General features: G+C 46.8%; 1 protein-coding gene across 2 annotated transcripts in view; it reads right to left on the reverse strand.

The window, feature by feature from the left end:
• The window catches only part of Capn3 (calpain 3), a 48,452-nt gene that overhangs the window by 25,820 nt on the left and 6,326 nt on the right, over positions 1-16,306 (reverse strand). For both annotated transcript variants that reach the window (XM_050131807.1, XM_050131802.1), the window contains exons 2-3: positions 3,281-3,350; positions 2,030-2,148 (exon numbers count right to left, since the gene is read on the reverse strand). In XM_050131807.1, coding sequence (XP_049987764.1) covers positions 2,030-2,148; positions 3,281-3,350 — 189 coding nt within the window. The remainder of the gene's footprint in view (positions 1-2,029; positions 2,149-3,280; positions 3,351-16,306) is intronic.

Below are 16,306 nucleotides of genomic sequence, written 5' to 3' on the forward strand. Positions count from 1 at the left end.
TCAAATGATCAGTACCCAGAAAAGTTCTAGTGGATAAATTAATCCTAGAACCAATAATTTCAGGTCTGGGTCAAACTCGCAACTAAATGCCCAGACAACTAGAATTTTCTTGCAGGGATAGACCTGATGTAGACTTAGCTGTCAGGGGTACAGAGTATGGGAGCTGCAGTTCATGAACCAGGGTTCCCAGTAAAGACCCAAAGGTCCCCACCACCTTCAGAGCAGGCATCTTAGGAACCTGTCTGAGGGGGCTGCAGCAATCACATAGCAGCTAGCCAGCTGGAGGACAAAATAGACACAGAGCATTAGACAGGATGCCTTCCTCCCGCCCTTGCGGGGCACAGTGGAAAGTGTGTTACAGAGCACAGACAGCAGCTGCCCTCTCATAAGCCTGGAGCAGCCAAGGGGTCACTGCCCACAAGAAGTGTTTGGACCCTCTCCCTGACCCACTGGGAGGTCAAGGCCAGGAGACCAGAGGTGGGTGGATGGGCTGTGTGGACATATAATTTTCTGAAAATATTTCTTGGGGCTGGAGAGATGGCTCAGTGGTTAAGAGCACTGACTGCTCTTCCAGAGGACCCGGGTTCAATTCCCAGCACCCACATGGCAGCTCACAACTGTCTAAAGATCCAGTTTCAGGGGATCTGACACCTTCACACCAATGCACATAAAATAAAGTTAAATAAACCATAAAAAATAAAAAAAGAAAATATTTCTTGACTCCAGAGAGGCGGAACTTTTCCTGGACCTTGAAGCCAAGTTAATAACTTGCCTTGAGATCATCTAGGACCATGTATTTAACCTGCTGTCCTGCTCTGTCCTTGGCCTGTTTAACTGGCCTTTGAGAGATCAGCGTAACCAATCTCAGTATGCTTTGGATCTCCCATGCAATCAGCCTTTACGACCTAAACTAATGCGTAATTTCCATCTTAAGTAATATACTTTCCCATGCCCTGACCCAAGACTATGCATGCTGTGGTAATCGTTGACCAAAAACAGTCAATAGTTTGGAAGCAACCCTTAAGCAAGAAATAGCCCATAAATGTTGGAAGCAATGTGTGGATACAGGATAGTGTGTCTGTGGTTCTGAGTGCTCTTCTGGGAGATTTGGGGTCAGAAACACAACTTCTTTCCTCGTAAAACTCTGTTCAAGATTATTGCAAGGAATTTCTCATTCCTTTACCATGCCGTGCTTTCTGTGCCATTCAGTAAATACAAAGCAAAGCCCTCTTTAGAGGCAGGCATAGACTGAGATACACACACACACACACACACACACACACACACACACACACAGAGGCAACAGACATGTATAAAACAGGCACAGGGAACCGGGTGGTGGTGGTGCATGCCTTTAATCCCAGCACTAGGGCGGCAGAGGCAGGCGGATCTCTGTGAGTTCGAGGCCAGCCTGGTCTACAGAGCTAGTTCTAGGACAGGATCCAAAGCTACAGAGAAACCCTGTCTCAAAAAACCAAAAAACCAAACCAAACAACAGAGAGAGATGAGAACAGACATAGGTGTGGCAGCCAACACACACATACATCAGATACCACATAAAGGCAACAAGGACAGACAAGTCACATACATAAAACAGACAGACTATGCCTGCCAGTGGTGGCACACACTTTTAACCCCAGTTCTCGGGAGGCAGAGGCAGGTGGATCCCTGTGAGTTTGACTGCAGCCTGGTCTACAGAGCAAGTTCTAGAACAGGCTGCAAAACTACAAGGAGAAACCCTGTCTCAAAAACCAAAAACAGACAAACAAACAATAAAAACAAACCAACAACAACAACAAAGGAAACAAAACAGACAGACTACAGACAGGTCAGTAACCACAGACTGAACAGACAGAAGACATACAGCAAGGGAGAAGTGGACTGGCTCTTGGTTAAAGTAACCCAAGAGAAGGTTACTTTGTTTTCATTTCTTAAGGCAACACTGAGCATTCCCGACCTTCTCTGTGGTTATCTCTATGGCATCCACGGAGACCTGGCTGCCATCCCAACCACATCCCCTTTTCCTCACCTGGAAGTGGAAGATCCCCGCATAGTTTTCAACGAAACTTTGATCATGGGGTATAACTCGGAAAAGCAGTCGCTCGTTCAGGGTCAGGCAAGCAATGGCTGCAAGAAACCAGCAGTCCCCTGCATGCAAACACAGACCTAGTTAGTCAGGTGGGGCTGCCTCTCTGGAAAGAGACGGCCCAGCCTCCCACCAGGAGTTTCCCCTTGGCTGAAGAACTAGGATGTTTATGCTTCCCACTGCCCTATGTCCTGTCTGTCCTCTCCTGGCAAGGAGAGTGAGAAACAGATAACATTCTCTCAGGACTGGATGTTTTCCTAAGGTCAACTGATTCCTCCTTTTACAAAAGAGACTCACTTCCTTCTTGGAGACAGATCTGTAGGTGATCGTAGCTCACCTTTGCTGGGTGAGCCCATTTTCCCTTCCGGCATCAAGAAAATCTGCATGATGTGTATATGCTAGTTGCTGCAGGACCAGTCTGCAAAGGGCACTCAGGCTGGCAAAGGGACATACCCAGTGCCTGACAGTCTCGCATCTATCTGCTAGGGACACGGGCTAGCTACCACCCTGCTGGTAAGGAGAGACCACCAACTGCCCCAAGACACCTGTCCTTCCTATGGATCCGCAGCCTGTCCTTGGAAGCAATGTATTGGTTTGAGGGGCTCAGAGCTTGGTCCACACTCTCCAGGCAGTGTCCCCCGGTGCTGGAGCCCCAACACCCAGGAGGTCCTCAGTCTCTTTTTCTGGAACAAACTAAGCTGATGCTTTTCAGCTGTTCTTGCCTTTGGGGGGGGGGGGTTAAGTTTTAAATTTTCTTTTAATGACGCCTCCAATTTGCCTTCACAGTCTGCCCCAGGGAGGGTGCCCCCAGAACAAAAGGTGGTAGGCGAGGAAGGGCTGTGCCACACCCAAATGACAGGCCAGCAGGACCTGGGCCTCCCCAGGACAGCAGGACCTGAGCCTCCCCAGCAGGACCTGGGTGTGGAAATGTCTCCTATGATGATCTGAGTTTGATCTGAGTTTGGCAGAAGGAAAAAACTGTCCCCCCACAAGTTGCTCTCTGACCTTCACAGGTATGTGGATATGTATATATATACACACACACACACACAATTAAATAAATAATTTTTAAAAAGATTCCGAGATGCATTAAAAGAGAAAACAGAATTTGGTTTCTTTACATCCTGAATAGAGATGGGACCTGTTGATTAGCCATGGGGCATCGGGCAGGACATGGTGGCGGGAGCTTCCTACCTAGATCTCCTTGGCAGATGTCAGTCCTGTTGGCTCCACCAATGATAAATCGGGGATTCTCACAAATTTCCTGTGGAACAAAAAGAAAACAACCAGGAAATGTTAGTAATTGTAGGAGTTCCGGGCCGACCAGATAGCGTACTGTACTGGTACCATGGGATTTACAGTCACTGACCCTACGCCTCCGCAGGCACCCCTGTGTGTGGGTACCATCTCAGGCATCCCTGTGTGGGGGTAACATCTCAGGCATCCCTGTGTTTGGGTACCTCCGCAGGCATCCCTGTGTGTGGGTACCATCGCAAGCATCCCTGTGTGTGGGTACCATCGCAGGCATCCCTGTGTGTGGGTAACATCTCAGGCATCCCTGTGTGGGGGATACCATCCCTCCTCTTTTCCAAACCAGAGAGCTAAGGCTCAGAAGCTGGGTGTATTGGTTCATATCTGTAATCCCAGCACTGGAGGGGCTGAGGCAGGAGCATGGCCAGTTCAAGGTCAGCTTGGACTACATAGGAAGACCCAGTCTTAAGACAAATAATAAACAACCGAGGACCAGAGAAGGTAAGAAAATTGCCCCAAAGTTGTCCCCTTTCCTCTCCCACACTGATACTGAATAGCATGTACTTTGAGAGATGGGGCAAAGGGGCAGCAGAACTCATGGATTTTGTTCTCTAAGCCAGGGGAAAGGATGCTAAAAGAAAAAAAAAAAGATCTCCTTTTCTAAGATGTGGGACATAAACATTTAGAGTCAGAGTCTGTCCCAGTGTCCACAGGTCTTGTGGGAGCAGACAGTAGATGTGGTGTGAGCCTCCTGGTTTGTCGGAAGGGACAAATCCATCCAGAAAATATATAAAAGTATAAAGTAGGGACTGGAGAGGTGACTTAGTTGTTAAGAGCACTTGCTGCTCTTGCAGAATAATGAAGTTCAGGTCAGGTCCTAGCACATGCATCTGGTAGCTCACATCCACCCATAAGATTCAGCAGCACCCACGTGCTGTTGGCACACACACACACACATACACATATTAATTTCTTTTTTAAAAAAATCACAGAAGTAATAACCTTGCAATGTTAAAGTTAAATTTATTAATAGTTTTAATCTTCCTAAAAAATAATTTCCTATTCCTATGCACTAAGAAGGAACTAGAACTGGGATGTGGTTCTGTATTAGAGGACTTACCTAGCGTGTGCCAAGCCCTGGGTTTAAACCCAGCACCACCAGAATACCGAAAGCCTGGGAGCAATAGCAGTAGACTGACAGCAGTGAGTTCTGGAGAAGGCGAACAAAGAAAAGGAGCAGTACCGATGCTGAACGCTGTGGTTCACTTTCCCAAGATACCAAGACTGACACTGCACGCTGAAAGAGTAGGGTACTAAGAATGGCGAGCCAGCGGGGCCAGCGGGAAACATCATCTAGGTCCTCAATGGACTTAACATAAACACGTTTCTTTGGATATGCAGGAAAAAACCAAGAGACTCCTTGTGGGGAGGTGTGAAGATTATCATGAGGCTTTTCTTTCTATCTTTTTTTCCATTTTTTAATTAATTAATTAAAATTTTTCTTCAGCCCGACCAGTTTCTTCTCTCTCCCTCCATCCCCTCCTTCCCTTTCCCCCATCCCCTCCTTCCCTTTCCCCCATCCACTCCTTCTCCTTTCTCTTCAGAGAGGGGCAAGCCTCCCAAGTATATCAGTCAGCCATGGCATCTCAAGTTGCAGTAGATACCCCTTCTCTCCTATTAAGGCTGGATGAGGCACCCCAGTAGGAGGGAAGGGTCCAAATGCAGGTAACAGAGTCAGAGACAGCTCCTGCTTCTACTGTTAGGAGCCCCACAAAAAGACTGTAATGATTTAAGCATAGAAAGGCCCTGCCAAATATGCCACTAAGCAAGCCCGCAGCTCCCAAAAGAGTTGGTGCAAGGACTCTATTGGGAGAGACTGGGGGTGGGGAGTGAAAGAGCAGAAGACCCAGCTGGACTGGGGACATGAGAGGAAGACAGACGGACAAAGAGAGCAGGCAAGAAGAGAGACAAGAGATAAGAAAGGCAAGAGAAGCAAAAGAAGGAACTGTGGTGGGCACTTTTAAAGGGTGCACCTGCCGCACAGCTGCCGGTGGAAAGGCAGATGACAATGTAAGTTATGATGACGTACCTGCCCCCGAGCTGAGTCAGGCTGCTGCCTCTGGGAACTAAGAAAGACCAAGATACACTGATGTGGATTTCTTTCTGTTTGCTGTGATTACCATTAGTTAATAAAGAACTGCTTTGAGCCAATGGCAGGGCAGAACAGAACTAGGTGGGGAAAACTAGGCTGAATGCTGGGAGATAGAGGGCAGAGTCAGAGGGAAGCCATGTAGCCCCCCCCCCAGAGACATATCCGGTAAGCCACAGCCTTGTGGTGATACACAGATTATTGGAGATGGGTCAGGCTCCTAGAGCCCAAGTTAGTTGATTCTGTGGGTTTTCTTCTGGTGTTGTTGGCCCCTCCTGGCTCCCATTCAATAACAATGCTTTGTGCTGAAAGACTAGAGCAATGCATTTAAGATATGAAGGGAACAAAGTGTTTGGTTGGAACCTCCAATTCACCCCTGCACGATCTGGAAAGCTCATACATTCCTGTCTCCCTCTCTCTCCAAACCTGGCTGGCTCACAGAGCCTCTGAAGAAAGGCACCAAAAAGCCCAGTTCTACATTCTTTGTGGCTACTGCAGCTTCCTCCACTGAAGTTGCCAGCTGCCCAAGTCCCTGCCTAAACCCCTAAAGTGCTGAGCTTTTAAGCATACTTGGGCACAACCCCAGCTTCTGGAAGACACATCATCACACCACCCCTACAACCTACAGAATCTCTGTGCTTTTGTTTGTGAGAGCAGCTTCTCCATCTACGCCTATGGGACTGGAGAACTACCTGGGAGTTGCTTTGCTCAAATAAAGCTGTTGTTACACTTTTTCAATTCAGCTTCATCTGGCTTACTGTGTCAGTGGAGAAACCTATTTTCAGGGGACAGAAAACCTTTTACAAAGGTGAACCAAGGATTTAGAATGAAACAAAACCTTCTTCTAAGAGCAAAGAAATAAGTAAATAAATAATAAATAAATGTAGTAACAAAATTTAAAGTCCACTAAATCCGAGAAGCCAAAGAGAAATCCTAGCTGATGGTTGGAAGGGAAAAGGCACAGCATGTAATTTATTGCCTGTCATGTTCAACATCTACTTACACACAGGCTGAGGATGACGCTCACCTGGTAGGGAGCTTACCTAGCATGCATGAAGCCCTGGACTTGATTCCCAGGACCCCATAAACTTGGTGTAGTGTTACAAACTTGCCATCACAGCATTTGGGAGGACCAAAAGCTCGGGGTCGTCCTTGGCTGTATAGTGAGTTTGAGGCCAGTTTGGGATACATAAAACCCTTTCTCCAAAACAAAACAGGAGCAGCTGGAGAGATGACTCAGCGATTAAGAGCACTTGTTACCCTTGCAGAGGACTTGGATTCTGTTTTCAGCATCCACACAGTAGCTTACAGCTGCCTATAAATCTAGTTCTCGGGAATTCAGCACCCCTTGAAGGAAGGCCTAGACATGGTACACAAGACAGTGTTTCTTCATGTAGCTTTGGAACCTGTCCTGGAACTCGCTCTATAGACCAGGCAGGCCTCGAACTCACAGAGATCCACCTGCCTCTGTCTCCCCATTGCTGGGATTAAAGGTGTGCGACACCGCCATCTGGCTCCATTGTGGTTTTGAGGCAGAGTCCTAATTGGGAGTTCAAAGTGTACAGTAGGCTGGCCAGCCAGTCTCAGGGATCTACCTGTCTCTGTTTCCAGGGCTGGGATTAGAAGTACTTCCTGCCGTGTCAGGACTTGTTTTTAAAATGAATTCTGGAGACTGATCTGAGGATGAAGTGATCTCCTCGGCCCTCAATTTGCTTTTTAGATACAATACTAGTGCACACGCACAAGCTACAATGGGGCGGATTCTAAGATCGGAGCAGGAATTATACCAGATGAACCAGGAGTATCTTGTAATGATTCAAAACCAGAACATTCTCAAGAAGATTTGAAAACAAACCAACCCAAGGATTTGTTAGCTAGACGCAGCAGCCAGCTGCGAACGTCTGTTGACTATAGCTGGAATAATGCGCAATGACACCGTAACTCAAGATCAAAGACAAATGTGCGCGAGTCCATATTGTTACCAATAAACTACACAGAGACAGACATGGAGAGAATACAGACCACTCTCTGGCTGAATTGTCCCCATGATTCTTAAGACACTCTGCACTCAAGGCAGTGGAGCATAACTTTTCATTCTTTAAGTGTGAGCTTCTGTTTAGGTGTTCTAGCTTCTGAGAAGGAAAGAAAGGGAAAGAAACTTCACCATACAGAACCTCGGTGGACGCTTCAGGATATCAAGGTCAACATCAGCATCATAGTGAGGAGGTATATGACAGTCTGGGCTCTCAAAGTGCTGTGATGAGAAGGTGCTTGAACTCTGTGGTCACCTCCCTCAAAACACATAAGCCCAGGGCTGGAGACATGGCTCAGCAGTTAAGAGCACTTGCTGCTCTTGCAAAGGATCCTGGTTCAGTTCCCAGCACACACATGACAACTCACAATGGTCTGTATTATATATTATATATCATGGTCTGTATTAATTATACGGGCTCTAGTGCCCTCTTCTGGCCTCAAGGAGTACAGCACACATGTGGGGTACATACAAGCTTGCAAGCAAAAAAACATTCATACATGGAAAATAAAATAAAAAATTATTAAAAAAACCAAACAACACATCCATAAGCCTAGTCTAGTCAGAAGAAAAGTAGACACAGATGCCAACTGAGAGGCATTTTATAAAACACCACACTAGTGCTCTGAGAAACTGTGCAGTGCATCAGAAATGAGGAGAACCTGAGGGGGGAGGCTGAGCAGACAGAACACCAGAGAACCAGAGGGGGGGAGGCTGGGGAGATAGGACACCAGAGAACCAGAGGAGGGAGGCTGAGGAGACACGACACCAGAGAACAAGAGGGGGAGGCTGAGGAGATAGGACACCAGAGAACCTGAGGGGGGAGGCTAAGGAGACATGACACCTAAGTGGACATATATGAGAGGAGCCTTGGAACATAAAAAGACAGTGGACAAATCCTAAGGAAAGTATAGACGCCGTTCTCAATAATACGTCGATATTGGTTATTGATGGAAATGTACCGTGCCATGATGATACAGTGAGGAAAACTGGACTGAGTGTAGCCATTCTCCCTCATCTTTGGGGTAGATCCCAAGACCCCAGAAATCTGAAACCGTGACCACCCCACATACATTAGACTCCTTCCTGTACACTGAGGATAGCTCAACTCATAGATTAGACAATGAGTAAGACTACACTATAACAGAACAATTAAAACACAACAATGGAGGTTATTTAAGACCTCGGAATTATTTCAAGACTATTCCATCGAGGATTTTTGTACCACTCTTGACCACAGGTAACTAAAACTGCAGACAGTAAAACCAGTGGGCAGAGGGGCTACACATGGGACCCAGAACTATTTTACAACTTTTATGTCACCCGGTAATTGTAACATTAGAAGGTCAGGGCTGGAGAGATAGCTCAGGGGTTCAGAGCATGTACTGGTCTCCCTGAGCATCTGAGTGTGATTCCCAGCACCCACATCAGATGGCTTACACCTGCCTGTAGCCCCAGCTCCAGGGGCACCTGACACGTGACATCGTGGGCACTTGCGTTCATGTGTGATGGGCATATACGCACACAGACACATGCATGCACCTAATTAATACAATAAGATTTACAAATCTTTTTTAGAAAACCACCAAAAGTAAAATTAGAAGTTTAATTAAAGTTTAAAAAAGAAATTTAACTAATCAAGATTTGCATATATGCTAATGAACCTGCCTTGCAGCTTCTCTGGGTTTGCACACACACCCCTCGCCAGCTCAGAATGCAGCAGGCTCTTCCACATCTTCTTGAAGACATGCTTTGTCCCCCACGCTTCTAAGCACTTTGACCTACTCCCGCTGACATGCAAGGGCTCCTAGGAGGTCCCTGCATAGGGCGGCCTGGGCTAATTGTTTCATCCAGGAAGAAGCCTAGTCAGTGGGGACCTTCCTGTTTAAACAGACTTGACACCATGCTAATGAGCCAGCTTGGGCTTGAAGGCTAAGGCTCATTCTCCAGCCTCCCGTTTCTTTACTGTTCTCTCCTTCTGTGGGCCCTGAAACTTCAAGTCTCTGCTCCCTTGGCTACTCTGTTCTCCCCTCCCCAAACTCCTGCTCTCAGGAAGAGCTGAGTTAACTGATTCTCACCTTATAATCCTACGGAGAATTAAGTCAATGCATTAGCACTCTCCAGATATTTATAAGCTTAGGAATCTAAGGGTCCTCATTGTCAGGCTCAGGAACAGAAAATAGCATCTTTGGTCTCTAGTGGAAGAAGTTGGGTGTTTGGGGCTGTGGAACCCTCATGACCTACTTGCTCAGAGTTGGGGTAAATCCATGGCCTCAGGTTCTGACCACTGGCCACTTCACTCCGTTTCCCAACAGCTCTCTGCAGATCCCATGCCCCCTTTATCCCTACCTTTGGCCTCTTCCACGTGATGGCCTTCATCTTAGCTTTCTGGCTCAGCTCGTGTGAACCAAGGGCCTGTACACCTGCCGGGAAGACACGATCTTCAAAGAGGCGCTTCTGAGCCAGGCACCGTTGTTTGAGAACAACAAAATCCTGCCCCTCGAACTTGAGAGGCTGCGAGACGGTACCCTCTCCATTCCTCCTGTCCCTTTCCCGGATCACCCTGTCGCAGAAGAATCCCGGCAGCAGGTAGGGCATGATGACCAGCAGTGCCCTGGGCCTTCCCTGCGGCCTCTCTTCTGCTGCACCCTCAGCCCAGGCCTAATCCTCTGGTGAATGGCCCGGAGCCTATATAGCTCCTCCGCCCTCAGCAGCTTGATGCAAATGAGAAAGGCCGTGGTCAGAGTCAGCAGCTTTGGCTAGAGGCCCCTGAGCCCGTGGTCTAGGGGCAACACATGCAAGTCAGAGAGGGAGCCAGGGAGGGGAGAGAGCAAGGCAGAAACGGATGAGGGGAACAGATAACAAAGGCTTGTAGACCTTTAGGGCACCTCGAACAGCCTTGCTGGGACTCTTGCTTTAAAAAGAGAAAATATAGTTTGGGAGAGCTCCCCCTGCCTCAGCAAAAGGCATTCATGCCTTTGCCAGTGGCCATCAATGGGATATAGTCTAAACATGCTGTATACACTAATCCTATACAGGCTGCTGAATGCATAGGAGAGATCGGCCTTTGTCTGAGGGTAATGAAGCCTCATTCTCCTGACGTCCCTGCCCCACCCCCTGCAGACCTTGACTGCTCTGTTAGGGGCTCTGATCTAAGAGGATGCAGAAGACAAGTGTATAGACCTCAGAGCAAAAGACCCTATTCCAGTTGACCCAGGGCGAACACAACACACCCAGTGCCCTATGTAGCACCTCTGCATCGGGAAGAGTGGGTTGCAGGTCTTTCCATTTCTGTTTTGTTTTACGTTTAATTTTGATTGTGAGATGGGGTTTTATGTAGCCCAGGCTGGCCTCAAGCTTACTGTGTAGCTTAGGATGGCCTTTAATTTCTCATCCTCCTGTCTCTACACCTGGTTTCTGTGGTGTCTGGGAGCAAACCCAGGACCTCATGCATACTAAGCGAGCGCTTTACCTACTGAGCTACCTCCAGTCTACGTGTGCTAGGGAACTGTGGCTGGGAATGCTTGGCTTTCCCGCACTTTCACCCTGTGTGCAGAGAGAGCTGCAGAAGGTGGGAAGGTAGAGTGGGCAGGCTGCACGCTAGAAGGGTGTTCAGTCCTCCCAGAAGTTCGCTGACCTCCGCCGCCTTCACCTGCCCTGCATGTCTCCAAGTGTATGCTTCAGACTTCTGGCATCCACTTTCAAATGCGACACCAGTGTAAATGCCACTTCCCAGGGGGCGTGATAGTACATACCTACGATCTCAGTGCTGGAGAAGTTTAGGCAGGAGGATTTCTTTGAGTTACAGGCCCGCCTGGGCAGCATGGAGAATTTTAGACCAGCATTAATTACAGAGTAAGACTGTAGCAAAAGGAGACCAAACGAACAAAAACAGAACAAAATTTAAAAGCAAGTTAAAAAAAATTAAGGTTATTAAGGCCTAGTCTCAGGATTCAACTATCACTAAGTTAAGGTACGGGCTGCGTCTCTACATTTATTTATTATTCTCTCTGTGTATTTTTTATTCTCTCTCTGTAATGAATTTGAGTGTGAGTGAGTATGTGGTGTGTGTGCTTTCAAGTGAAGGCCAGATGTGTTGTTACTCAGGTTCTATCCATCTTGCTTTTTGAGACAGCGTGGTGCTCAGAGCATAGGGGACAGTGTAGTTTGGAATTCTTATTTAGTTTGGGTTTATACACCCCCCTATACTGTATTAATGCATTTGGCAGCCAAATTCCTTCACCTGCTAGTACTTTACACACACACCTTTCTCCAAACATGTACCTAGCACCCTCAGAACTCCCAGAGCCCATCCTGCGTCAGGCTCTACACTTTCCCATCTTTGAACAATAGCCTTTCTTCTACCCCTGGTAACAACCAAACAGGCAATGTCCTTTCTTTTCTTTCTTTCTTTGTCTTTTTTCTTTTTTTGATGAGGGGTGAGTGGGGGCAGTAACCAATTTTAAATAGTGAGCTTTTCCAAGTGCCAACGAGGGGTGGATTAAGCAAAAGTAAGGAAGTATTTCTTACTCTATCATTTATCAGGCATCGACTACTATAATTTACAAATGCTGAGCAAAATCAGTCAACAAAAATAAAGCCCATGAATATGGAGATAGACAGTGCTAAAAATGGAGATCTTCATGGGTTCGAGAACCTTCTGTTGCAACTAATGAAGCATTATTTTACAAGCTTTTATTCGGGTCAGGCCCTTATTGGCCTGCTCTCTACCTAATCCAGGGCTTAAAGGGGTAGGTGGACAGAACATAGGTGAGGCCCCACCCGTACACAGGGAGGCCACAGCATATTGGGCCTATGATCCCTAAGTTGAGGAGCATCTAAGTAAACGCTTATGGAAACAGCCTAATGTCAAGTGTTCTCCACAACCAAATGTTCCAGGTCCAGGCATCCGGTATCTATTCTTACACAAGTGATTTCTTTATTCCTTGGAGAGAGGGTCTCCCCATGTAGCATGGACTTTTCTCAGATTCAGTGGTCAGCTTGACCTTGATGCAGAGATGACAGTGGTGTGCTACCTGCTCCAACTTGCCGCTCTTCTGAAATAAGGCAGTTTCTAGCTAAAGTATCAAAGAATAGAAAGGCCGATCTGGTCCGAGCTGGTTTTTGGGTACATGCTCAGTTGTACAGAACTGAGTCTTCTAATAACTTTTCAGGGACAGTAACCTGCTACCTTATACCTTTGCATAGTTGGGTGTGTGTATGAGCAATGCCAGGTGCATTATGGGAAGGGATACACACAGTAGGGAAAATAAAGAACTGCCCAGACTACACCCCATACCAATCAACTCCTCCTTATCTTCAGTTTCATAAAAGGAAGCTCCAAACCTAAATCGGGCCCTTGAGACTCTCTTGACATTATAACCCCCTACAATCTGTTCCGCTGCTTCCCTTAGAATATAGTTATCTTGCTTTTCTGTAAATCTATGTGAGCCCTTCTTTACAATTCTTTGGTTAATAGGCCAAGACCCTGGAAACACTCAGCCCAGACCCTGACCACCAGAAACAAAGGGCCTCTCTCTGAACCTGGGGCTCACTGGCTAGGCTAGAATGTGAACCCCATAAACCCACCTGTCTCTGTGTCTCTGGCATAGGGATTCAGAAATACACCCCACCACACATGGTTTTTCACATGGGTTCTGGGGATTCAACTCAGGTGCTCAGGACTGTACCTCACTTTACCCACACAGCTTTTCCCCAGCTCCCGTTCTCTGCATTTTAAATCAGTTTATTAGGAGACTCTTAAGTCCACTGAAGTTTGAAAACATGATTTTGTCATCAGGATACTGTAATATTTGTAAATTATTCTTAATTAAAAATTGCTTTTTCACCGGGCAGTGGTGGCGCACGCCTTTAATCCCAGCACTCGGGAGGCAGAGGCAGGCGGATCTCTGTGAGTTCGAGACCAGCCTGGTCTACAAGAGCTAGTTCCAGGACAGGCTCCAAAACCACAGAGAAAGCCTGTCTCGAAAAACCAAATAAATAAATAAATAAATAAATAAAATAAATTGCTTTTTCTTAAATGGGCTGGGATATGGGAGGGTAGGATAAGGAGGGACATCTGAAGAGGGGTACCTAACACTAAAGACTTTGAAAGTGCCTCATGGAAACCTACTACTGTAGAAATATGCTAAAATAGACACACATATAAAAGAAGTTCAAATGGAGTTACCCCATAATGGAGGATGGAGACAATGTCTCCCTCAGGCAATGTAGGCAATCAAATAAAAAGCCCAATGCCAGATATGGGTTATCTCTTATCATGTTGTTGGTCACTGAGGACCATAGATTCCCCTGAACATTATAAGCTATAGTTATTACACCGGCTTACCCTCTAGAACTTGATGGTAAGACCTGATCATTGAACACACTGCACATATCAGTCATAGGACATGGAGACTCAAGCTGGTAGCATCCAGAAAGCTTCATCTCTACTGGGTAGCTTTTACAGTGCTGTTTACATTACTGGGGGAGAAAATTATTAAGAGATTTTACACAGCCATGAACTCTATGAACTACAATGACTGCCTTGGCAAGATAGCCTCACTGGTGCAATAGTGGCACAAATGTTATGGGAGTCACCAAACACTTTCTGGTTGGATTTAAAACCCATTCCACAAGATAGAACTAATGGGGCTTTTTCAGACCCAGGCCAGCTGGCCTTGGTGAGTTCCCGATAGAACATCCCCATTGTCTCAGTGTGTGGGTGCACCAGAGAAACTCTTTTTGCACACACAACTTGGTCAATGTTCAGAGAATGAGACTGTGGAGTGCCTAGCTCTAAATGGAACATCTATATCATAGCCCTCCCCTCAAGGTTCAGAGATCATTGCAGAAGAGGAGGTGGAAAGATTGTAAGAGCCAGAAGAAGCGGGTGTCTGTAGCCAAACCATTTGCCAGGCATGACAGTGAAGTTTAACAAATACATGACTGCACACATAGACCTGCAGATGATCAAACCAGCCAAGAATTCCAGCATGGTTCGGGGAGGGGCTCATGAAATACCACCCTGACTGAGAAACTATTATCAACTGATGGCTGCTGGAGAACGGAGGCTAAGTTTTCTCTCGGATATAGTCTCCAAAAGACTACCCATGCTCCAGTAGATGGTCCTATATCTATGCACATGCAGATGGCACCAAGTAGAATCAGTGAACTTCAGAAAAGAAAAAGATGGCTGGAGAGATGGGTCAGAGGTGAAGAGCATCATGTTCTTGCAGAGGACCCAGGTTTAGTTCTTAGCATCTACTTGGTGACAGCAAATGTCTGATACATTCCTTTGGTCTCCAAGAGCACTGTGCACACATACATGCAGACAAAACACCCATCCACATAAAACAAAAATAAATGGTGGTGGTATGGATTTAGTAAAATCATTTATGGCTGGACATGGGGATACATCTTTAATCCCAGCATTTGGTAGACAGAGGCAGGCTATTGTGGGACAATCTTTTTGTACACTGTGAAGATGTGTCTCTGCCAAGGCACCTTCTGATTGGTTTAATAAAGAGCTGAACAGCCAATAGGTAGGCAGGACTTCTGAGCAAAGGTAGGAACACTGGGTACAAGAGAGGTGGGATTCGCCAGTCAGACGTGGCGGAAATGGAACACATGGTACTGAGCAGAGGTGGAAGATTATTATAAATGGGTTAATTTAAGTCATAAGAACTGGTTGGGACCAAGCCTAAGCATCATACTTAATAAGAAATCTCCGTGTCATTATGTGGGAGCTGGCAGTGAATACAGCGGGTAGACCTTTATGATTTGAGGACAGTCTGGTCTGCACAATGAGTTCCAGTCCAATCAAGGCTACATAGTGAGATCCTTCGCCCTTCAGAATCTTCGTGTCAGGAGGAAAGCTAACTACCTCAGACTGTTGAAAGCGGTTCTTCAACATTTTGTTCCTGGATCTACATGGTGTTAAGTTGGGAGCATAGACCCCAGCCCCTCGCATCTATCCTAGCCCCCCAAGCCTGAGAGTTGTATTGGTCTGGACTTCAAATCCCAGCATGCCAGGGAGGGGTCAGGACCACTCCCACAGGGTACTTAAGTGAACTCTCAAAAGAGGAACACTGCTCCTTTTTCCTTCCTCCTGGTGGTAGGGGGTAGGGGGATATCTAGTCCTCCCAGTTCCTGGTTCCCCCTTGGAGCAACCTAAGAGCGCAGGAATCCTATTAAACCTGGATATTTTTTAATTTGGCTTGTTTTGATTTGGGCTTGATTGGGATTTTGCATCGGCAGAGAGCTTGCGTTAGGAAAAATTCCTAATACATGGAGTGTTTATTAGGAGTTTTCATGCCGGGCTCCAGGCATGGTGGAGCAACCAGAATACTTCCCCAGTGCTAGAGGCCTCAGGGCGTCTTTGGAGACTGAAACACATCTTCAATTCCCAGCCTCTGAGCAGCAGGGCCTCCTCATTCTCCCCCACCCAGAGCTCAGTGAGTCCATTTTCCCTCCTTTTGCTTTTTTCTCTCCACAGTCCCATGCTTTCTACATCGGCTTCTGGGCAAGTTGGCTCAGCGTTGCCACTTCAAGTCAAGGTGCAGTGCAAATGTGCCCTTCCCTAAAGGTTACTTGTGTTGTGGTATTGGTCCCTTTAAGAGACAAGCCACGTCCACTCCCTCCCCCATCCGCTGAGGCAGGCTGATCTTCAGCTTCCGGCCTGAGTTCGCTCTTTTCCATCTTCCTCTCTCCCCACTTCTCTGCTTCCCCCTTCTCTGTCTCTTTCTCCTCTTCTCTCACCCTCTGTTTCTCTCTCTCTCTCTCTCTC

Source organism: Alexandromys fortis, unplaced genomic scaffold, assembly GCF_014885135.2.
Source record: "Alexandromys fortis isolate MF-2015 unplaced genomic scaffold, M_Fortis_MF-2015_v1.1 scaffold_6, whole genome shotgun sequence".
In the NCBI taxonomy this organism is placed as follows: Eukaryota; Metazoa; Chordata; class Mammalia; order Rodentia; family Cricetidae; genus Alexandromys; species Alexandromys fortis.